The following is a 24,069-nucleotide window of genomic DNA, read 5'->3' on the forward strand; positions in this document are numbered from 1 at the left end:
CGATTATGAGTTTATACGACCATAATACGGTCACGAGTTGACACGAACACGACACGAGTAGAGACACGACACAAACACGAATATATAATGAAACGACATAAACACAACTAGTCACATGAGATAAGTTCAATTAATAAATTATTTAATTTATAAAAGAATTTTAATTATTTATTTATTTATAAACTAATTTGAATTAATTATATATTTAAAAAATAATTTAAAGTTATTATTTTAATAATATTAACCCTTATAAAAATCCTTTTAGGCTTTCACTATTCCAATAAATAATATGTTAGTATTTTATGGGAGAAAAAAAGAAAAATTTATTAAAAAATTGGGTAGTTATTTGGATATAATAATAGTAGAAGGACGAAATTTAAAAAACTAAGAAAGAATATGGGTGTTTATATCTTCTTCTTCCACGGATCATGTTTTCAAAAAAAATACAGTTTTGTTCGTCCAAATAAGTATGTTATGCTTTGATTGGAAGGTAGAATATGGAATTATACCTCGCTTGATGTTGAGGGTTTAAGTAAAGAATAATTGAAAGGTTATATATAGAAGTCCAAACAAACACACAATTCTTAAAAAAAAAACATACTACTCTTACCTATATATCATCAACAATAGCCAGCCATGAGAAGAAACATAATACTGCTACATATTTTTTATTATTTTACCACATAAATGTGTGTCCAAGTGAATTCGCTCTATAATATAATTTGGTTGTACTAGGAGGGTAGAGCTAGACATTTAGTTCAATTAACACGAACCAACACGATACAACACGATATTAGTATTGAACGACACGATACGATATATCTCACTCGATCGTGGGTTGGACACAAGACAACACGATCACGACACGATTATGAGTTTATACAATCGTAATACAGTCACAAGTTAACACGAACACGACACGAGTATAGACACGAGTATAGACCACGACACAAACACGAATATATACACGAAACGATATAAACACAACTAGTCACATGACCTAAGCTACTCAATTTTACATTAACATTATCTCTAAATCTATTTACATACTAGTTAATTAATAAATTATTTAAATTATAAGAAAATTTTAATTAATTAATTATTTATTTATTTATAAACTAATTTTAATTAATTATATATTCATAACAATAATTTTATTTATTGAGAAATTTATATAATTATTTTAAATTAATTTTATTTATTTATTAAAACTTATATTTGTTTAAGAGGAATTTTGTTTTAAAAAATAAAATTATTTAAGTTTGTCATTTAAATATACCATTTTATTTATAAAATGAATGAATGAAATGGACTTAAAGTAAGTACAAATACAAGCCCAGTCTTTTTATTTATTAAATGAAGGAATTGATTGGGCTATGTCACAAAGCCCAGCCCGAATTCTATTTACTTATTTATTTATAAACTAATTTTATTGAGGGCCCATTGTTTTAAGAATCTATCAAATTCATATTAGCACAACAATAATGTTTCAACAAAGGAACATAAAAGATCAATGAAATCATCCATCCATCCATGATTAATGGGACAAATGGAAATGATATTAACAAACATATATATAGCTTGATTCCGTCTTTAATGGAAGTAAATAACAAAATAACCAAATCCATTATGCCTTGTTTGAGGAATGGATTTTTTTTGGTTTTATCTAGGTTTTATCCCAAAAAAAATCCCTGTTTGATAAAAAGTAGGAAAAAACTAGTTTTTAAAATTTGAAGACTAATTTGTCCGTTGATTTTAGAGGATATAGTGTAGGTGAGAGAATGATGGTTTAGAGAGAGAGGATAAAATTATAGGGTATTTTTGGTATTTAAATGATAAAATTATTTGATTTGATTATTGATAAGATGTTTGGATTTTGGAATAAAAACTGGGTTTTATCCCAAAAACTCTTTCATAAATAAACAAAAAAAGCTTATATGTTTGGTCTTAATCCAGACAAACAAGATATTTTTTCTCAAATTGAAGAAAATACAAAAGTTATTCAAACACTGACCTAAAAGAAAGATACCTATCAAAAACCATTTAGCCATTTAGAAATGATTTGCTCTTGATTAGACTTGGAGTTTTGGTATTTCTCTATAATATTTAGATAAGAGAAGTGATAGAGAGAGGGAATTTGATGAGAGAATGACTTAGCATCACCTTCATTATATAATTGTAGGTTGGAAAATGTAGAAGTGGGAGGAAATAGAGAAAAGAGAGAAATTATTTGATTTTTTCGCGAATAATAATAAGATTATACAAAGTCATTCCCTCACCTAATCATTTCTCTTTACATAAATAGGTAATTAGTAAAAATAAATAATTATTATATTTTGAAAAATAATAAATTATAATTTTTGAAAATATATAAATATATTACCTATTTAATAGAAAAGGAATGATTATTAATAGGAAATGATAATTTACCATATCAATACTTTTGTAAAAAATTAAAAAAGAAATGTATTTTAAAGTGTTCCACACATATCTACGTACAAATAAAAAATTATGATAACAAAAATAAATTATAATAATTAGTTTTACAGGATCAATTTATTTCTCCTTGTCATTTTTATAATTTCTTTCAAAATTCCTATAAATTAAAAATTAATTTGTAATAATCAATCTATCAATTAACTTTGTTAGTTTGTTATTGTGCAGTTACAAAAAATCGATGAATTTATATTTTCAAGTATAATTTAAATTCTGAAATTTTAATGTATTCAAATAATATTTAAATCGTGTAAAAAAATAAAATATTAGAATTGGCCAAAATTTTAAAGTATAGACGGTCGTTCGACGGGCCTTGGAGAAGTAAGTGCGAAAACACTTTCCCGAGTGTAACTAAACCCCGAACTAAAACATAATCTCTAAAAATATTTAATTACGTAAAATTAGGTGCCGATTATATAATCCGTCAATTCTCGATTTATTTAAAATATTTAAAAATATTTTTAAAATAAATTCGAGAATAAAATGATTATTTAAAATTTTAAAGATAAATAAAAATAAAGAGACAAAGAGCATTACAACTACCTTAATAATTTTTTATATTAATTCAATTAGACATGCTTCTTGAACCGGATGGCTTTAGTTTTGGTAGTCTCTCATTTCACTTTTTTTTACAAGTCTTGATCCTTTTAAACTTTTGTGCCTTTAGTAATTAGTTTTATATATTTAAAATGATTTCTTAAAAACAAATGATTACTCTATTTTATTTCTTCTAGTTGAAAATACATTATTGTCTTATTGTATTTTGATAAGTATACACCTTATTCTGACATTAAATAGATAGTGTAAATCTACTTTATCTTCTAGTTAAATACAAATAATTTCCATTTTCAGAATTATTTTAATACTATTAAATTTTCTACTCTTCCCAATAAATGAACATAGATAATCTTATTAAAAAAAGGGTAATTATACAATTTAATAAATGATTGAAAATATATATTAAGATGAAAATAGTATAGACATCGGGTTAAATTGATTCAGCATATTTACAAGTTATATGTAAAATCACATACATTAGCGAAATTGACTGCTCATCTCATGTTTTAATGTATATGCATACCTTCTTTGTAATATTATTGAAATTCATTGATTATTTGTAGGGTTTTAAAATGCAATTTGGAGATTTAATTATATTAAAAAAAATAAAGATGGTCCTCAATAGTTATATAGTGAATCAATCTTAGTTAAATCTAAAATAATATTTTTTAAAACAAAGCTAGACTAATAAAAAATACTAAATAGATGAATCTATCATTTTCATTCAACCGGTTAAGATATTTAAAATATCATTAATATTGTTGATCTCACATAGATAATTATGTATTTGTTTTTCAAATTGATGTACTTTATTTTATTATTTAATTATGTTTTCGTTTTAAATTTAAGGTGTTATTTAACGATGATGTTATTGGATGGATATTTTTTGAAATAATCCAATATGTGAGTTATGTTTTTTTTTTTTCTTGAGTCATTATTTTATTATAATTAAATGAATTTTTGTTAATAAAATTGGTATACATATTGATAAATTAATTTTAAAATTGATAAAATAAGACATTTTAAGACAAGTGCCCACCTTATTTTTTGGGTCAAAAATAAAGAATATTCAACATAAAATCAACGGTGCAGATGCATTTATTGACATGAGATCTAGTGGTTATAGATCTTTGTCGTGGTTGGTTAGATGCCAAATTCACTTCTTTGGCTCCCCACTTTCCGTTTTCGTTTTCATTGTCCTTTATTTTATTATTATTATAATAATAATAATAATAATAATAATGTTTGTGCTTTTGGACCTCTCATTAGTTTATTATTCTTAAAAGGCGATCTTAATAAATTTATAAGTTGGCTATTTAAGTAAAAAACAATATATTTATGTGAGATGCTTAATTTGGAATTTCAAAACTAATAAATACCCTTCAACTATTTCCTATGCAAGTCATAAATATTAAATATCACGAGGCCCCATTAGTTATTTAAACTTGAAATTGTATTTATTTTTAAAATTAATTATGTTATAACTATTTTATTGAAAAAAAATACTAAATTTTATTATCATTATATTATTTTACGTGTGAACGAAGGAAACTAGTGAAGTTGGTTAGGGATGACTTGTTTGGAGGACTTTTGGGCTTATTTTTACTTTGATTTTTTTTTTTAAATGATTTTGTTGTTTTATTAATATTATTGCATAGACTGATTTAATATATATATAGTCTTTTATTCAAAATATCTAATTTACTTTAATAAAAAACATGACTTTTTCTTCAAAGAAATGTCAATGTAAACGAACTATTCATAAAGAACAAAGTTTGCCAATATAAATAAGAATGAAGATAATTCAATAAAGTAGTTTAAATTAAAAGAATTTTATTTAAAAAGTCTAAAGATTTTATGTTTGATACTACTAATAACATATTAATCAATTTATAACTTAATATATCAAGTTTGATTAATAAAATCACACTAAAATTCAAACATATATCGAAATAATATTATGATCTTCTTAATAACCTAAACAACTACCAGTCAACCAAAAATAAATGCTCAAAACAAACAATTAAAACTGGTTTGATATTATTTTTTTTGGATTTTATCAAAAAAAAATCAATATTTTTCTTCATTTCAATTTATCTATTACATCATTCTTCTTATTAATTCCAACATCAAAATACATATTTAATACATTTTTTCTATTTAAATAATAATCGATAAAATAATTCATATATAAGAAATGAAAAAAAAATGATACAACTAATTTACTTAATAAGTTATCGAAAAGAACGAATATAAAAAAACGTTACAATAATAGTATTATAAATTATACGAATCGAACCATTACGGTTCAACGATTTCTCTGACATTAAATCGAAAATTGAAAAAAGAATAGAAATAAAAATGATCGTGTGGAGGTGAATCTGTCTGTCAGCTCCCAGCATCACCCAACCACATCTATAAACCAAATGCAAACAAGGATTTGGATGTAACTTTTGTTGGATGCAATTTTTAAGTTACGGGCGGGGTTTCTTATGAAAAACAAGGCATTGACACGTGTACTGATATCATAATCGTAGGGTTCACAAATAATCTCGCATTTAGTAGTTGGTTTGGAGAGAGAGAGAGGAGAGAGAGTTGGAATTTACAATTCTTTACGCGGGGGGGTCAAAATTGTAAAGTCTTCATCATCAAGGTGAGCAGGGGCCAGCGGGTGGCCAACAAACAAACAAAGCTTACGAAGCTTCAAAACCGACTCTCATTCACCGATTCTCTTCAACGGACCTTCTCTTCCTACTTCCTCTACGGTTGATTTCCAAGTAAGAATCGAAATCACTTCACGTTCTGCTTCTTCTGTATGTAATTCAGTTTCAATTGTGATTTATAGACTGTTTTACTACTTTGATGATTATGAATTCATGACGATTTAATCATCAGTTGTATATCGGTTGCGATTTTGTGATATTTCTGCTAGTAAGTTAAGTACTAGTTCTGCATCCATTTCATTCAGTATCTGTACAAGGAAATCTGCTGCTTATTGTCGACTGATTGCGTGTAGCATGTGGAAATGCTCTATGCGTGATCAATCTCTCATGGAATCTGTTCCATTCAAGACTGGAATAGTTTAAAGAGCTCTTTTCTGCTCATTTTATGTACTTTTCCCTTTTCTTAAGTCTTGTTCCTCAAATGATTGCATTCTACAAGTGTGGAGAGTTTTGCAATACTAATCCACGAGATTTTCAAAAGATTTTCTAGAACATCAAATTAATTAACTGTTTCCTCATGTGCTTTAGAGAGTTGCATGTTAATATGGATTTATGCCTATGCAGTCAAAATTAGCTTTGTGAATCTTTGCTGCAGCTTACTTTCAGAATCATATTCCTGTTTATGATAGCTGAACTAGAGATTTCCCATTTGTAAGCAGCATCGGGGACATTGGAATAGTATCCAATAGTTTAATGTCAACTCAACAGTCTATAAAAAATATCCTCCTATATTGGGATTGATATTTGTGTCTTGTTGAATGGTTTTAACCACAATTCTACATTATATGCAAGTCTCCGTATTTCATAGCATGATAGCTTGTAAATGAGGAATCAATTCCTAGAAGAATAACAGGGAAATGAAATTTTTATCAGTATGATCCTAATTATGGAATATAATGTTTGTCTAAACTTATAGAGATGATAGTTTCATCTATCATGCCATCAAGTGCTTTTATACTTGTCCAAGATAATATTGTCCCTGTTTCAGCAAACATCAAATTATTATGGAAATAAAACACATGGCAATAACTAAGTGACTAGATCATCTTTGAGAATTTGTATCTATATAATGAATGAAGTTACAAAAGAAATATCCCCTTTCTTTATTATAAATAGCCTATTCTCTATGTTTGCATAATTTATGTAATTGAGAGATACTCTTCTATATTCTCATCTTAATAAAAAATTCTTCGTTGATTCTCATCTCCATCTCAAGCTACCAAACCCTAGGGGGTTTGCTTATTGAAAATTTCACGGAAATTGAAAGGAAACTACCTACAAGTTAGTAGAATATTGTCCTCTCTTTATATAACAATTGAATCTAATAGTATACATTCTTACTTTTCTGCTACTTTTTGTTGTCATGAGATTAGATGTCATTTGTTTGTTTTGATGCTGCATATTGTGCTTTGTGTCTGTCAAATGGTTATGTCCGTCGTAGTATTCAGATGATATTTCCAAGCCTTGAAATTCAGTTACTTATCTGTTATTTTTAGTTTTCTATGCTATCTCTATGCCTTTTATAACCCAATCAGCACTGTCAGTGATTCCCCAGTTTGAGGCAGAAAACAAAGGGAAATGGGGCAGAATTGTTACTCATGTTAAGTATTTGTGTCATACAAGTGTTAAATAATGACACATGCGTTTCTCTGCCTCTTAGTTCTTCATTTAGACTTCATATTTTATCTCTTCAATGCCACATTTATATAGTGTATTCATATAAGTTTTTCTTCGCACTCTGAGACACTCAACTCAATTGCTGCTCAGTATAGAAAAGATGGGGAAGGTGTAAACATGTCTTGGGTTTTCACTCTTGACTTTTGCTTTGATGTTAACATTCAGTTTTTCTAATTTTTTTAAACATCTGCTTGATAGCTGCATTCAGTACACATTTTGTGATCCAAGTCTTACCTGATGGGTTGGGGAAACATTTACAAAAGGCGCATGAAAGTGTTCTCTTTGGCTCTTGTAATTTACTTTGATTACAAGGTAATTCTCTTTTAAATCAATATATAAGAGGCTAATGTATTTTATGAGTTAAACCCTTCCTTTCCCCCTTTTAACACATCACATTTTTATCTGTTTAAGGCTTTGCAACAGCGAGAGAAGTGGATAACCAAGTCAAAGAGGACTGCTCTGTGGGAGAAAGCACATGAACGTAATGCTAAGCGTTTACTCAGCTTGATGGTGGAGTTGGAAGGGTTGTGGGTGAAAATGGGGCAGTATTTATCTACACGAGCTGATGTGCTTCCCCAGGCCTATACACGCCTTCTGCAGCAGCTACAAGACTCACTTCCTCCTCGCTCTTCGGAAGAGGTACTTGACATATTGCTAGTTTTTCTATTAAAAAATTCCCCAATGTTTTCATTTGAGTATTTACCTGATCCAGCCTAATACAGATTCCTTCATTGTTCACATGGAAGTTATTATTGTGGACTATGTTGTTCCTGGTAAATGTTCATGTTGTCTATGCATAGACCAGAAATTCTGAAAGCGAATGAATTCTTTGAAATAACAAACTAATTTCTTCACTTGCATCTACATCATTGCTTTATGCATGTGAGCATATTCACATAGCTGTATGAAGAGATTCTTAAATGTTAAGGACCTTAATGAGAAGAAACAAGCCAGTAAAACTATATATTGAGAGACTTCTCTTTGATCTGAAATTAAATTAGTCAACTTTTGTATTATCCAACTGTTGAAAATTGTAAGAGGTCAAAAAAGGACACATAAATTTGGAAGTAGTTGATGAGGCTATATTTGCAACATCTACATGTAAATGTTGGCATATGATATTCAACTAGAATCGGAATCAGACCCAGATATAACTAACAAACCTTCTCAGTCACACATGGCGGATTCTGGTTGTAAATCTCATCTCACATGTATGGGTCCTTAGATGTTGGACTTGGATTGAACTTGCACGAGACTGGAGACTCCAGCAAAGTGTTAGGGTGAGTATGGTGGAAAATGGTGATGCGCCTCCTGTTGCATTCCTATCTCCTTACTCTTCAATTTGGTGTGCACTCTAAATTAGTTTTGATGCTTGTGGTTGTCGTACTCTTGTTCTACGGTTCTCTTTTTCTGCAGAACTTATTTATGAATATTGAAATTTCTGAAAAAATTGGATTTAACTGGAGAGAGCTTGACCTGCTGCTTAGAATTTTGCATATGGGATTTTGGTTTCCTCTCGATTCATACATATTACTAAGGGGGTCTCTATTTTATTTTATTTTTAATTAATTTATTTATTTTACTAAGGGGAGTATCATTTAATGAAATGTATTTTCATATAAAAATAGTCTCTTGTATTTAATTGATTCCTTGCAATCTGCTAAGATGTAAGTTGTAAAACATGAAATGAAAAGAAAAAACGGTCTCTTGTGCGGCGGTGATATTGATTGACCTCCCTTCACATATTCTAATTTGGATATTTATAAAATGAGTGACAAAAAAGGATATGAAGAGTGACTGAATTGTTTAAGGTAGGTAGACTCAAATCCTGCTTACCTATTTAAACAAGACTTAACATTATTCTCATGCATGTACATCACTTTTCTGATACATCCGTTTTTCTAATAATATTCGGTATCATTATTATTATCTTGTCAGGTTTGTAGAATAATAGAGGAAGAGTTGGGCAAGTCGATGAATGATCTCTTCTTAGATTTTGATAAAACACCCCTGGCAACAGCATCGGTGAGATTTTGGAACTATATTGTAATATCAACTTTAGGATTTTCACTAGGGATTTATGCATAGTTCTAGGATATAAGAGTATCTATTTTGGTGGTCCAGGATAACTGTTTGTCAATAACATCTGTCATGACTCATGAGAACCCAAACCATTACCATTATTGCTTCAGTGTTGATATTTTCTTTCAAGGATTGCACGCTGATCTTATTTTCTTGCATTTTCTTTTGCAGATAGCACAAGTTCATCGTGCAACCCTTCTTAATGGAGAGGAAGTAGTTGTTAAGGTCCAACATGATGACATCAAGACAATAATATTGGAGGTCATACACTGTCTTTGAATATCTTAGGATGGGAGTGAGTAGATGTAGCAAGCATGTGATTGTAGGGAAGTTTTATTTACAGGACTTAAAGAATGCGAAGGCAATAGTAGATTGGATAGCTTGGGCTGAACCACAATATGACTTCAACCCAATGATTGATGAATGGTGCAAAGAAGCACCTAAAGAACTGAATTTCAACCATGAAGCTGGTAAGTTTTCTGATAGCTATGAGTATATTTTCTTATGTAGTCTCCATGGCAATAATTGCTTTTGTGTATTTCAATTATTCTCTTTGTGTCTGCAGACAATACAAGGAAAGTCTCTAGAAACCTCGGATGCAAGAACAGAGATGATGGAAAGAATAAAGAAAATCATGTTGATGTTCTCATACCAGATGTTATTCAGGTGAAATTCTTCATTCAAATTTGTGTACAACAATAAAAGTATTGTTTTTCCTAAAAGAAATACAAGTATTTCTTGGGTGATCTTTTTGTGTTACTGCACTATTATATATTTCATGAGTTGGGGGAGCATACAGGGAGTAATAAAGGCCTTCTTTGTGATATGCATGTTATAAAATGGCTTCACAATTATAATATATCCGCATGTTATTGCCTCTTTATTGTATTAATCAGTCAAGGCCCCTGAGAGCTGGCAGGGTGGCTTGTCTAACATTATACAATTGCATGCTTGAGTTAAAGTAACTTTGTAACATGTTATGCTGATTCCAACACACACCATAAAATTTCCTCAAATGCATGTAGATTGTTGTTGGCGTAGGCAAACTGCATATAGATATGCTATATATGTCTAGAAAAGTATACAATACATTGGAATCCATGAATCATTAAATGACACAATTCTTTTGCTGGCAGTCCACTGAAAAAGTGCTCATTTTAGAATTTATGGATGGAATTCGTTTAAATGACAACGAATCACTGGAATCTTTTGGAGTGGACAAGCAAAAGCTTGTTGAAGAGATAACTCGTGCATATGCCCACCAAATATATGTGGATGGATTTTTTAATGGTGACCCTCATCCTGGTACTTCCGCACCACCTCTTCTCTTCTATTTCATATTATTAATTTTCAATGTATTCTGAATTTCTGCAACAAATGATACTATTATATCAACATGTGAAAAATATCAATCTAGAGTAATTATATTTTTTACCATAATTAGTTAACCTATATTATTTCCTAATTAGTCTTTTGGTTTCCTAGTTAAGGCATATCTTCATTATGTAATACAAAAATACAGCAAAACCTTCTTCTTTTTACTAAATTCCTACACATCATCATCATCATAGACTTGTGAAGTTTGAGGTGTTTCCTAACTGCACTTTTTAAATGTCCAGGAAACTTTCTAGTCAGTAAGACGCCTCCACACCGTCCAATCCTGCTTGATTTTGGGCTTACGAAGTCGTTATCGGGCTCCATAAAACAAGCTTTGGCAAAAATGTTCCTTGCAAGTGTAGAGGTTTGTCGAGACATTCTTGAGATCTATAAATATCATCCAGACATCTGGCCAGATGAATTCTTGTCATTTCAACAAATTTAGCTGTTTTTTAACTAATCCTCAACTCTTATATGCTTTCATAAACTTGACTAATATTACTACACCTCTTGTACCTGACATTATGTGAAGAAAAAAAAACATATTTATATGTCAACTTACCCAAAAGAGGCAATTATAGCTGATGATTCTATTTACCCTCCTATGTTTTCTATCTCTTCTCATCTTCTTATGTAGTTATCACCCTAGTAGTTAGGGTTTCTCTCACCCATATCAAAATTTTATAAAATCAATTATTTTCTCCTCTAATTCTATATCACATTGCATCACTAAAACGGAATCATCAACTAATTTTTCAGCATCTTGAACTCTAACAAGTCCTACTATATTTATACTAATCTTGTAACTGTGATTCTTCATAACCTCTAGACGTCCTAACTCCTTTTGTGAGCTCAACCTTTCTTGGGATCTTTAGCCTTAACCCTTTCTCCCTTATCAAATTCCTCTAGTGGATGGCTATCAGGCCTCTATTTCTTGGTTTTAATAGGACACCTTGCAAGCATTTTTTTCTGTTTATTGTTGGATCAAATGATATTCAATGGTCAGGACAATTGATTTGAAGATTGTGAAACCATTTCATAGAAGTTCATTGCTACGAACTTGTTTGTGTTAAATTCTTGACTTGACAGCTGTATCTTAATTCTTTTGTTCCTAGCTGCTTGGATTGTAGCAGGTATCTAGTTCACTTGAATGATCTGTTTTGGGTGTCACTGGACTGGGAGGATCAAATCTAAGTTGAACCAGCAAGTCCAGTGACACATTTTCCTGATCAATGTGCAATCTTACTTGTGGCTGGGGAAAAGGATGTGTTTTATTTAAGTAGAATTGATAGAGAAATGTCAAGACATGTGAAATAGTGAGAATTAAATGACTTAAGAACCTCATAAAACAGATCAAGTAGGAGAGTGGAAGAGTCAAGGTAAACAAATCGCTTGAACTTATTGAAATTGAGTTAAGGCTCTAAAGCTCATAAAATTTGGGTTAGGAAACTTGTATATTTCTCTTGTTTCTTCTTTTTTTTTGATAGATCACTACTAAGGGGTCAGTACACCAAAATATACAATGTGGCATAATAATTTGTTGTACCAAGCATTTGATGGCTCACCATCATCTGTCAGTCAAGATTTGTATTTACTAAGATATATTCTGTAACAATATGCTTGGGTTTTCCGCTTCAATGACTGTTTGGCTAGTCTTTTTATTCTCTTTTCTTTTACTGTGATTATGTTAATAATAATTCTGGATCTGCTTGTAGGGTGACCATGTGGCACTTTTATCCGCATTTGCAGAAATGGGGCTTAAGTTGCGCCTGGACATGCCTGAACAAGCTATGGAAATTACTAGTGTATTCTTCCGCAGTTCAACCCTTGCAAATGAAGCTCCTGTAAGCATGCCTATCTTTTATTATATCCAAGTCATTTATGATATTGATATCAATAATTGTTCATTAGGAAAACATGAAATCGTTAGCTGAACAAAGGGCCAAAAATCTCAAAGCCTTGCAGGAAAAAACGCAACTGAACTCAAAAGAAGTTAAACGTTTTAATCCTGTAAGTACATTTACATAAAAATGCATTGACTCCATTTATTGTTGGATATCTAGTCCAAGATAGTAGATAATATATACATCCGTACTTAATAGGAGTAAAAAATATTCTCCAGGTTGATGCTTTTCCAGGTGATATTGTCATATTTACTAGGGTTCTAAATCTCCTCCGAGGTATCTAAACACAGACTCCTGCAATCTTCACTGCTAAAGATTTTTTCTTATTGATTGATTCACTTCCATTGATTTAGGGCTCTCATCCACAATGAACGCACGCATCAGTTATCAAGATATCATGAGACCTTTTGCTGAGTCTGTATTGCAAGGGTTAGTAATTTATAAATATGTTCTGTGGCTGCCTAGTATATTAGATTTGCTTGTGTTTTGATCCTGTTATGACTTGACCTATATCAGAAATATTAGTAAGGGGCCAGCACAAAATACACAATGGATACACGATACTCCAGTCCTTTCCAATGTGGAGGCCAAATTGAGGCAGCTCCTTGTTGAGCTGGGAAATGCTGACAAAATACTTGGTATCCAGGTAGATGTCAATGTTAATAATTATTGTTTTGTATTTAGATACGTTTTCAGATACATATATGTTAATGGTGAGAGAGCATGAAAGAGAAAAGAAAGGAAAAAAAATACGAGAAATAGAGTTTTTCTTCAAGTATTATATAATCTAGAAATTCTTCCAAGCATAATAGATTTGAATTTCAATCCTGATTTCAATTTTAACTAAATAGTCATAGCCTACTTAATTATTTGATTCCTTCCCATTTGAATCATGATTGTGGGTCTTGTAATAGTAGAGATGTACTTTTCTTATGTAACCTGTTTATATTTGAACCTCACTTGTTGATTGTAAATAATTACTGTTAAGGTATGTGCCTATAAAGATGGAGAGGTAATAATTGATACAGCTGCCGGAATGCTGGGTAGATATGATCCTCGCCCAGTTCAGCCTGATAGCTTGTTTCCTGTATTTTCTGTCACGAAAGGGATTGCAGCTGGATTGATGCATTGGTTGGTTGACAATGGGTATGTATATATGTCTTGATACTGTTTACATTTATATATATGCCTATTTTTTTAGAGCATGTTTCTTCTGTAATATGGTTGCTTTTATAAGTGAAATGGCAGATGCAGCTTTTGAGAAACTAATCATAAGTATATTGTTGAGCAGAAAATTGAAGCTTGAGGAGAATGTCTCAAATGTTTGGCCAGATTTTGGAACAAATGGGAAGGATCAAATAAAGGTGTGATCTTTGTGTTCTGTGTTTTTACTCCTCTCATATATGTCCTCCCTATTCTTACCCTCCGCGTTTTATGGGTTTTATGGTTATTGAGTAGATGGGTGCCTATTTTGGTGAGAATGAAATATTTTTTAATTATTTATTTATGTAATCTATAAACCATGAGCTTCAAATAGAGTTTATCTAAATTAGATATAGGGAAACATAACAAATGTATTTTTTTCCTGGATTATGATCAACATGATAAGTTAACTATCTGTATCTTTTATTTGTTAGGTTCATCATGTTCTAAACCACACATCTGGTCTTCACAATGCACTGGCAAATATAACCCGAGAAAATCCTCTTATGATGCTTGATTGGAATGAATGTCTGAATCAAATTGTTAATTCAGTCCCAGAAACAGAGCCTGGTAGTCAGCAACTATACCATTATCTTTCTTTTGGCTGGCTTTGCGGTGGGATAATTGAGGTAAGAGTTCATTCTCAATCTCAATTGCCTTTGCTCATAATTATGCAATCTTTTGGTAACATTTTGTTCTTGAACAGCATGCATCAGGCAAGAACTTTCAGGAAATTCTTGAAGAAGCTATCATCCATCCACTAGGAATTGATGGAGAGCTATATGTTGGAATTCCCCCAGGTGCGTTTGCTGTTTACATATTTTTGGCATACAAGGATCGCAAAGATCACACCTTTATTTGAAAATGGCTTTCTTTTATAGGTGTGGAATCACGACTGGCGACACTAACAATAGATACAGACGATCTCAAAAACCTTTCAGCTATAAAAGACAACCCAGACTTACCATCCTCATTCCAACCACAAGAACTATCCCAAATGGTGAAAACCATTCCAATTCTTTTCAACAGCCTTAACGTCCGACGAGCCATTATCCCCGCCGCGAATGGACACTGTTCCGCCCGCGCCTTAGCAAGATACTACGCAGTCCTTGTCAACAAGGGACAAGTCCCATCTCAAAATTCCTCATCAGAACCATCTCTAGGCAGCCATACCCACAAACCCAAATTCCCATCTCACAAACCTCAAAAGAAACAAAAGAAAAGTAAAAACATTAAATTCTTCACATCAAGCTTACCCTTTAACAAATCCTCAGACCGACTTAAGAATATGGCAACAAGTGAATCATATTCCAAACTCCCTATGGATGACCCAAACCCAATCCCAAACCAAGGAACAGGGATAAAGAGGATATTTTCGAACCCTGCAATCCATGATAGGTTTATGGGTATTGGAGAGTACGAGAATTTGACACTAGCGGGTGGGAAATTTGGACTTGGGTTTAAGAGATCATACAATAAGGATGGGAGAATTATCGGGTTTGGGCATGCGGGTATGGGTGGATCGATCGGATTCTGTGACATTGAGAATGGGTTTGCAATGGCGATTACTGTGAATAAGATGTCGATTGGGGGAGTTAGTGGGAAGATTGTTAACCTAGTTTGCTCAGAACTTGGAATATCGGTGCCGGAGGAGTATACAAGGTTTAATCAAGAGGCTGGATCTAGTTCGTCGGGTACATTACAAAGCATTATGATCAACTGAATACCTAGCGAAAGGTTAGAATTACCCTTACCTTTCTATTATACTCTCTTTACACATAAACTGGGAAAAGGAAAAACACATTTTGTGTTGATTTTTAGTCTTTGTATCTGGAAGAACAAGAAGAAGATGATGAAGGAAATGTAACTTTAAGGTCATTACAAATTAAAACTGTAAGGATTGTATTATGATATGATGAGAATATGTTGTTACTTCTCCATTATTCATTTTTATATATGGTCATATCAATGTCACTTTTATTTTTATTTTTTTTAGTTCGAGAATAAATTCAGATAATAAGATTTTATTTCTACTTAGTAAGAAACTAATAATCAATTGTTTTTAGTAATAATTAACAATAGTCTAATTCATATTAAAATAAATTGCAAGGATTTCAAGAGATTGTGTATTCATATGATATGAGAAACATTCATTTATTACTTGGCCAGTATTATTTTTAAATATGGACATATCAATATATATATATATATATATATATATATATATATATATATATATTTAATCCATAATTTAAATAGTTTTTAGTGAGAAACAAATAAAATCATAAATAAGGATAATTATATACATCCTCAACTCAGATATAGCTCAAAGGGTGTGGGTTTTGTGAAATCTTCTATATAATTCAAATTAAGAATAGAATTTCATAAATATAGTTTTCTGAAAAAACATGCTATCTTGGATGTAGACTATAGGACGACATAAAGACCCTTTTATTTTAATTTATATTTTTAAATTTTCATAGTCCGTAAAGTGTCGAATAAAACTAAACTTTCATGTTTTGTTTTAAATTAGAAATAATATTAACATTACTAGACGCATTATAACCTTGTACCTTGTAACTCGTATTGTTTATTACCATAATTCATTAACCAAGTTACCGAAAACTTATATTTGTATCTTAACACAAATATTCATTTAGTCGAATATGTTATACAATGTGTATTTCGTTAGAACATAAGATTTCTCGTTAGGAATTTTTTTTTCCAATTTGTTTTGTAGTTGATTGGAATCTCTAATTCAGAACACTAATAAATACAATTAAATATATAATATTACTAATTAATATATATATATATATATATATATATTTTATAAGAATTTTAAATATATTTTTATAATAATATGAATTTGTAATATATTACAACAAAACGGGACAAGATAGTATTAAAATAAATCAAAATAAAACTGAGAATGATAATTACACTTACAACATATATAATTATAACTCTTATCTATATATATATATAATGATGCTTAATTTTTAAAGTGTCCGGATTGCCGAGTCGAGAGCTGTGGTTAATTTGGATACTTGGGTCGGATTGTGGGTTGATCCGTTTTTAAATGGTTAAAAATAAAATTAAAAATGCTAGAGGTATGTTTCGAACTTCCAACCTAACAAAACAAGTACAACTCTTTAACCAACTAGGCTACAAAGACTTTATATTTTAAATTCAACACCAAATTTGATAAACGCGGGACGTTTTAATATTAATATAAGTTCAATTTTTTAACTAACTAATCTATATATATATAATGATGCTTAATTTTTAAAGTGTCCGGATTGCCGGGTCGAGAGCTGTGGTTAATTTGGATACTTGGGTCGGATTGTGGGTTGATCCGTTTTTAAATGGTTAAAAATAAAATTAAAAATGCTAGAGGTATGTTTCGAACTTCCAACCTAACAAAACAACAAGTACAACTCTTTAACCAACTAGGCTACAAAGACTTTATATTTTAAATTCAACACCAAATTTGATAAACGCGGGACGTTTTAATATTAATATAAGTTCAATTTTTTAACTAACTAATCTATATATATATAATGATGCTTAATTTTTAAAGTGTCCGGATTGCCGGGTCGAGAGCTGTGGTTAATTTGGATACTTGGGTCGGATTGTGGGTTGATCCGTTTTTAAATATAAAATGGTTAAAAATAAAATTAAAAATGCTAGAGGTATGTCTCGAACTTGCAACCTAACAAAACAAGTACAACTCTTTAACCAACTAGGCTACAAATACTTTATATTTTAAATTCAACACCAAATTTGATAAACGCGGGACGTTTTAATATTAATATAAGTTCAACTTTTTAACTAACTAATCTATATATATATAATGATGTTTAATTTTTAAAGTGTCCGGATTGCCGGGTCGAGAGCTGTGGTTACTTTGGATACTTGGGTCGGATTGTGGGTTGATCCGTTTTTAAATTTAAAATGGTTAAAAATAAAATTAAAAATGCTAGAGGTATGTTTCGAACTTGCAACCTAATAAAACAAATACAACTCTTTAACCAACTAGGCTACAAAGACTTTATATTTTAAATTCAACACCAAATTTGATAAACGCGGGACGTTTTAATATTAATATAAGTTCAATTTTTTAACTAACTAATCTATATATATATAATGATGCTTAATTTTTAAAGTGTCCGGATTGCCGGGTCGAGAGCTGTGGTTAATTTGGATACTTGGGTCGGATTGTGGGTTGATCCGTTTTTAAATATAAAATGGTTAAAAATAAAATTAAAAATGCTAGAGGTATGTCTCGAACTTGCAACCTAACAAAACAAGTACAACTCTTTAACCAACTAGGCTACAAAGACTTTATATTTTAAATTCAACACCAAATTTGATAAACGCGGGACGTTTTAATATTAATATAAGTTCAACTTTTTAACTAACTAATCTATATATATATAATGATGTTTAATTTTTAAAGTGTCCGGATTGCCGGGTCGAGAGCTGTGGTTACTTTGGATACTTGGGTCGGATTGTGGGTTGATCCGTTTTTAAATTTAAAATGGTTAAAAATAAAATTAAAAATGCTAGAGGTATGTTTCGAACTTGCAACCTAACAAAACAAATACAACTCTTTAACCAACTAGGCTACAAAGACTTTATATTTTAAATTCAACACCAAATTTGATAAACGCGGGACGTTTTAATATTAATATAAGTTCAATTTTTTAACTAACTAATCTATATATATATAATGATGCTTAATTTTTAAAGTGTCCGGATTGCCGGGTCGAGAGCTGTGGTTAATTTGGATACTTGGGTCGGATTGTGGGTTGATCCGTTTTTAAATGGTTAAAAATAAAATTAAAAATGCTAGAGGTATGTTTCGAACTTGCAACCTAACAAAACAAGTACAACTCTTTAACTAACTAGGCTACAAAGACTTTATATTTTAAATTCAACACCAAATTTGATAAACGCGGGACGTTTTAATATTAATATAAGTTCAATTTTTTAACTAATTAATATATAATGATGTTGAGTAAATAGATACTTGGGTCGGATTGTGGGTTGACCCACCCATAAACTTAAAACGGTTAAAAATAAAATTAAAAATGTTATCCGTAATTTTTTTCACGGTTTTTTATATTATTATTCGTGCAAATGCACGGGCTAAATGCTAGTTTATAGTCATAACTCTTAATTCAATTTAACACATTTTATATGAACTAATATGAAATCATTGCATGAGTTTCTTTCTTCACTTTGCCATCTATAAGGAGACAGCAAATTTTTTAAAAAAAATGTAAGACTAATTCACAAATTTTCTTTCTCCATTCATACGTATTAATAATAATCTACTAATATCATTTTTATGATATGAATACTAAGAAATGATTAGTATTTTATGTTTAAAAGTTCTAACAAGCTCTTCATTAAAGATATTGTTTATGTTTTTAATTATATATATATATATTCAAAATTGTAAATGTTTTTTTGTGAATATTTATTTAAATAAGATTAAATTATGATTGTTTTTCAAACCTCCATATTAAAATTTTAAATCATGTATTTTGTAGTTTTAGTTTATTTATTTTTTTTAAATGAAAAATAATATTTTTAATGTAAAATTATAATTATAAGATAAAACAAACAGTCATTCAAATCCTATTAAATTATGTATATAATAAATATTTTATAAATGATAATTTTAATTATTTATTTTTTGTATCTTGTACTTGTACTGAAATTTTAAAATAATAATACTCTTTCTAATGTAAAATGATAATTTTAAGATAAAACAAATGATCATTTCCAAATGCCTTTTTATTTTGTTTTTGTTTTTAATAAAATAAATAAGACAATCATGTCTGAATAAATTTGGATTGACTAATTTAGTGGGAAATCATTTCATAATATTATTATATTAATTAATATAGTTGTAAATTTACGACGGAGCCCTCAATATTAGCGTAAGATAGGGGCCCACGAATAAACAAAAATAAGGCCGTCAAAAAGCGCGGGAAAATAACATGTGGATACACGTTGCCGTACATATAGATGTCTGTCTGTCTGTCTGTCTGTCTCAAGAACCCTTATTCGTCGCCGGCCGCTCACAAATTTTCTTGCTTTTTTCAAAGCTGAATCCTCTCAAACACGCCGGAGAAGATCGCCGTCGCCGTCACCGTCATGGCACCAAAGAGAGAAAGAACCAAACCGACTGAGACAGAACACGCACCGAAGAGAGTCACTAGGAGCTCGACTCGGCTTAATGGCACTCAATCTGAACTCGCGGTGACTCAAACCTCGCCGATCAAGAAGAAGACGCCTAAGAAGAAAGTTCCTGTTAAGGTCAAGAAAACGCCCGTTAAAGAGGTTCCAGTTTCTGCTGCTTCTAAGGTTCCCGATGTTTTGAAGTCGAAAACGATTGTCATCGAGCACTGGTAATATATCGATTCTATCTATCTGTGCAAGTTTTATAGATTTGTCTTTTTTTTTTTTTGGTCTATTTTCATATCTATAGTTCTTTATCAGATTTCACACTTGTTTGCTTATCTATTCAGGTGTTTATACTTTGAATTCCTAGATTAGTTCATTTGTTATTTGATATGAGATCTCTTTTACTTAAGAGATTGATTTGAATTCCTAGATTAGCAAACAACAAACTATAGTTTGAGCAACTTCTTGATTGATTAATTGAAAAAATGTATCCAGAAGATGATATTCATGTGATTTGACAATAATCATTCAGTATGGACGGTCAAGAACTTATGTAGTTTGAATGGAGTATTACTCAATTTTTTGACATAGACTAAGATATGATAAATGATCATGGTTACCTAGTTGACATGATTCACATTTTAAATGTGTAAAACACGCAAGAATGAAAAGGAAAAATTGTCGTTAGCGAGTTCAAAGGAATGTGTAGAAGGTAAATTTTTTATGGATGACTACACGCGAACATCTAAATCATTCATAACCATCTTTTGATAATTGAAAATTATAACCAAGGGAATAAAATAGGTGAATGTAATTGTTTGTCATTGGAGATGATTGTCTTTAAGTCAAGGAAACAAGGTTAACCTGAAGAGGAGCCAAAGGTAATACTACCAAATGAGGCAACATGTGTAGTTGTTTTGGTGATCTTAAGTTGCAAGAATTGTATGGTATTTGGTATAGGGTTATGCAAGGTATTAAATTTTGGTTAAACCAAGTATGCGCAACAACGAATTCCTAGGTTACAGTTAGGGTCTAAGTATCAACAAACTTCAATGAGACATAATACTTATAGAACATGAGGCATTGAATGATATGTATTTCTAATAATTAATGATATGTGTATCTAATTATGAATAGATATAGAACATGATTGTGTTGTTTTAATTAGGAGTGTATTATACATAATTTACAATTTGTTACCATATTTGTATTATATTTGTCCCTGTCTATTTCTTTATCGGGTCCATCATTATTTATTATGATTGATTTGACTTGCACTAACATTTTATCGAGATAGTTGTGATAATGTTTTAAATAGGCAACGTCGACTAATATGTTAGTAGTCAGGACATTATTAGTGAAGAACAATTTATTATGTTTGTTATTAATTGTTAGCATACCCATATGTATATAAATAGGATGAGCTAGCTTAATAATATTATGAGAGGAATGAATGAAGAATTTGTTCTCTTCTGCTCTCTTTCTCAAGATTCTCATGTTGCTTATTTCTGTCTTTTTTTTTTCTCTCTTAAATATGTAAACCATATCTTGTAAATCACACGAATTATCATAATCTAGCCTATAAAAACATGCAAGTCTAATCTTGTATATCTTTTTATTATTAACCATACCTGAAATTGATATATGATGTAATTCAATCTTTTTTCTTGTCTTAATACAATTATTTATTTTTATTGTTTTTGGTGTCTAGCAAACAATGCAATGCATTCAAAACAAGAGCTTTTCAAGTGAAGGATGGTTTGGAAAAAGGTGTTAGCGGCGTCACAGTCATTGTCAATCCAGAAAAGGTATTTGATTCTCTCTACTTTCATTTTTTATTGCTATTTGAAGCCTCAATTAGAGAGATTACATGCACACTTATTGAGTTTATTTTGAAATGCTTTTGTTTCTGTTTTTATGATACACTGGTATTATATTTAAAATAAATTACATAAATCTTCCAAACAAAATGTTTGATTTAGGTTAATGCAATTACTATCACCATTTTATTTGACCAAAATGTTAATTTTCTTATTCTTAGATTCAATGTAATCTCAGGGCAAAATAAACTGAACAATTAGGAAAAGAGACCCAAGTGATTCCTATGCCAAATAAACTGATTTATTCTTTGTCCTATTTCTTGCCTTCTTTTATGAACATAGGTTAAAAAATCACCATCTCTTTTTACCTTTCAAAATTAACAACTATATGTGTGAAATGCTGAGAATTTGATTTGTAAATATAAATGCCCTCTTCTGGATCACATTTACACAAAAAGAAGGAAGTTAAAGTTGGTGAGATTTAGATCCATTTTTTCTGGGTTAATTGTGGAAGAAAATCATATAAGTTCTGTTATGCTAAAACACAAATCAACCTCTTTGTGTGTACAATCTGTTTTTAGGTGTTGCATATGCACAACTGTACATATTTGTCCTTAACTTGGCTAAACTTAATGTAAAGTATTATAATATGCCAAAGCTGTTTGTATATATTATCAATTTTCCATTTGAATGTACGTGCTCTTATTTGTATGTTACTTGTTAAAGTGATGTTGTGACATTAATTATCAGGTATATATGCAATACATATCTTATTTTCTGAAACATCTTTGGGTTAGTTTCCAAATGTGTTTATTAATTGATTTGTTTATTATAGCCAAGAAGAGGTTGCTTTGAAATTCGAGACGACGAGGGAAAAAAATTCATCAGCCTTCTGGTAATATACCGCTTCTTCAATGCTGTTTGTATTCTTTGGTTTTCTCTAATGAAAGAAGCTTTTTGTGGTGTTGATAATTTACAGGAGATGAAGCGACCATTTTCGGCGATGAAGGAACTTGACATGGACAATGTGATTGCAGACATTGTCGAGGATATAAAGTAGAGTGATAATTGACTTGTTTTATTATTATTATTAGATGATGAAGATGAAGTGGATTCATTGGAAACTAAGGTAGGCAATCTTTTTATTTTGGTGTGGTGAAATGTTGCTTAGGGATTATTTGATTGTCTTTTTTCTCTCTTTTAACTAGATTGGAATTTATTAATACTTAATTATTAATCTTTATAACTTGCTGGGTTGCCTTTGAGATTTTGATTCATTTGTGTTTATTTTATTTGTGTCTGCTGCTGCTGCAAAAAGAGTTTTTTGTAAACTATTATTTCAGTTGTGATTCAATTGTTCTATTTGAGTTTATATTTCTTTTGCTATGATCCTATCCTATTAGAACATATGATCAAATAGCATTGTATTAGGTTGTTTAAATTTATTGGCTCATTAGGTAACACTTTTCCTTTTCTCAAATTTTGGATCTAGGGGTGAATTAGATGCCCTATTAAAATATATCACAAATTCACAAGATATTGAATTTTGATCCTTCATCCATTGTTATAGTCATGGCTGGCTCTGAAGTTTGGCCCTGTAGAAAAAAATAAATTATTTTTTTTATGTTATTTTGTAAATGTATATATAGTTTTTTTATTTGTCAAGAATTTATTCTTGAAGTGACTGTAGGAGTGATAATTCAGGCAGGGGTTTGAGTTGTTAGGTTAATCGGTTGAAGGATTCTAACCAAACTTGACTTGATCAGTATTTCGGGTCAAAATCTCTAATTTGAACATGATTAGGTTATTTGTAATTGATTCGAACTCGATTCGATTGACCCAATTTAACTAACTTAACTCGAACCCAACTTGGTTTAAGCTGATGTAATTAATTTACACTAGCATATAGCCCGTGCATTTGCACGAGTAAGGATATAAAAATCGAAAATATTAAACCTTTTATATATATTAGTAATTAGTTAAAAAATTGAAATTATATTTTTAAAATATTTTTGTTCATCAAATTTG

The 24,069-nt window shown here is 30.4% G+C and overlaps 2 protein-coding genes across 2 annotated transcripts; both read left to right on the forward strand.

The window, feature by feature from the left end:
• Positions 1–5,697: 5,697 nt before the first annotated feature.
• On the forward strand, positions 5,698–15,936 carry LOC124944128. The gene is made up of 19 exons (XM_047484602.1): positions 5,698–5,831; positions 7,649–7,766; positions 7,866–8,093; positions 9,393–9,479; positions 9,708–9,797; positions 9,880–10,006; positions 10,102–10,202; positions 10,673–10,841; positions 11,156–11,277; positions 12,629–12,757; positions 12,825–12,923; positions 13,036–13,093; positions 13,171–13,246; positions 13,334–13,463; positions 13,806–13,963; positions 14,109–14,181; positions 14,455–14,649; positions 14,727–14,820; positions 14,902–15,936. The coding sequence occupies exons 2-19, from the start codon at positions 7,692–7,694 to the stop codon at positions 15,741–15,743; spliced, it is 2,853 nt and encodes a 950-aa protein (XP_047340558.1). The 5' UTR covers positions 5,698–5,831; positions 7,649–7,691; the 3' UTR covers positions 15,744–15,936.
• Positions 15,937–20,097: 4,161 nt separating this feature from the next.
• On the forward strand, positions 20,098–23,306 carry LOC124942769. Its single transcript, XM_047483325.1, has 4 exons — positions 20,098–20,445; positions 21,933–22,029; positions 22,877–22,936; positions 23,021–23,306. Exons 1-4 carry the CDS (start codon positions 20,192–20,194, stop codon positions 23,099–23,101), a joined length of 492 nt encoding a protein of 163 aa, XP_047339281.1. The 5' UTR covers positions 20,098–20,191; the 3' UTR covers positions 23,102–23,306.
• The last annotated feature ends 763 nt before the right edge of the window (positions 23,307–24,069 follow it).

Source organism: Impatiens glandulifera, chromosome 6 (genome assembly GCF_907164915.1).
Source record: "Impatiens glandulifera chromosome 6, dImpGla2.1, whole genome shotgun sequence".
In the NCBI taxonomy this organism is placed as follows: domain Eukaryota; kingdom Viridiplantae; phylum Streptophyta; class Magnoliopsida; order Ericales; family Balsaminaceae; genus Impatiens; species Impatiens glandulifera.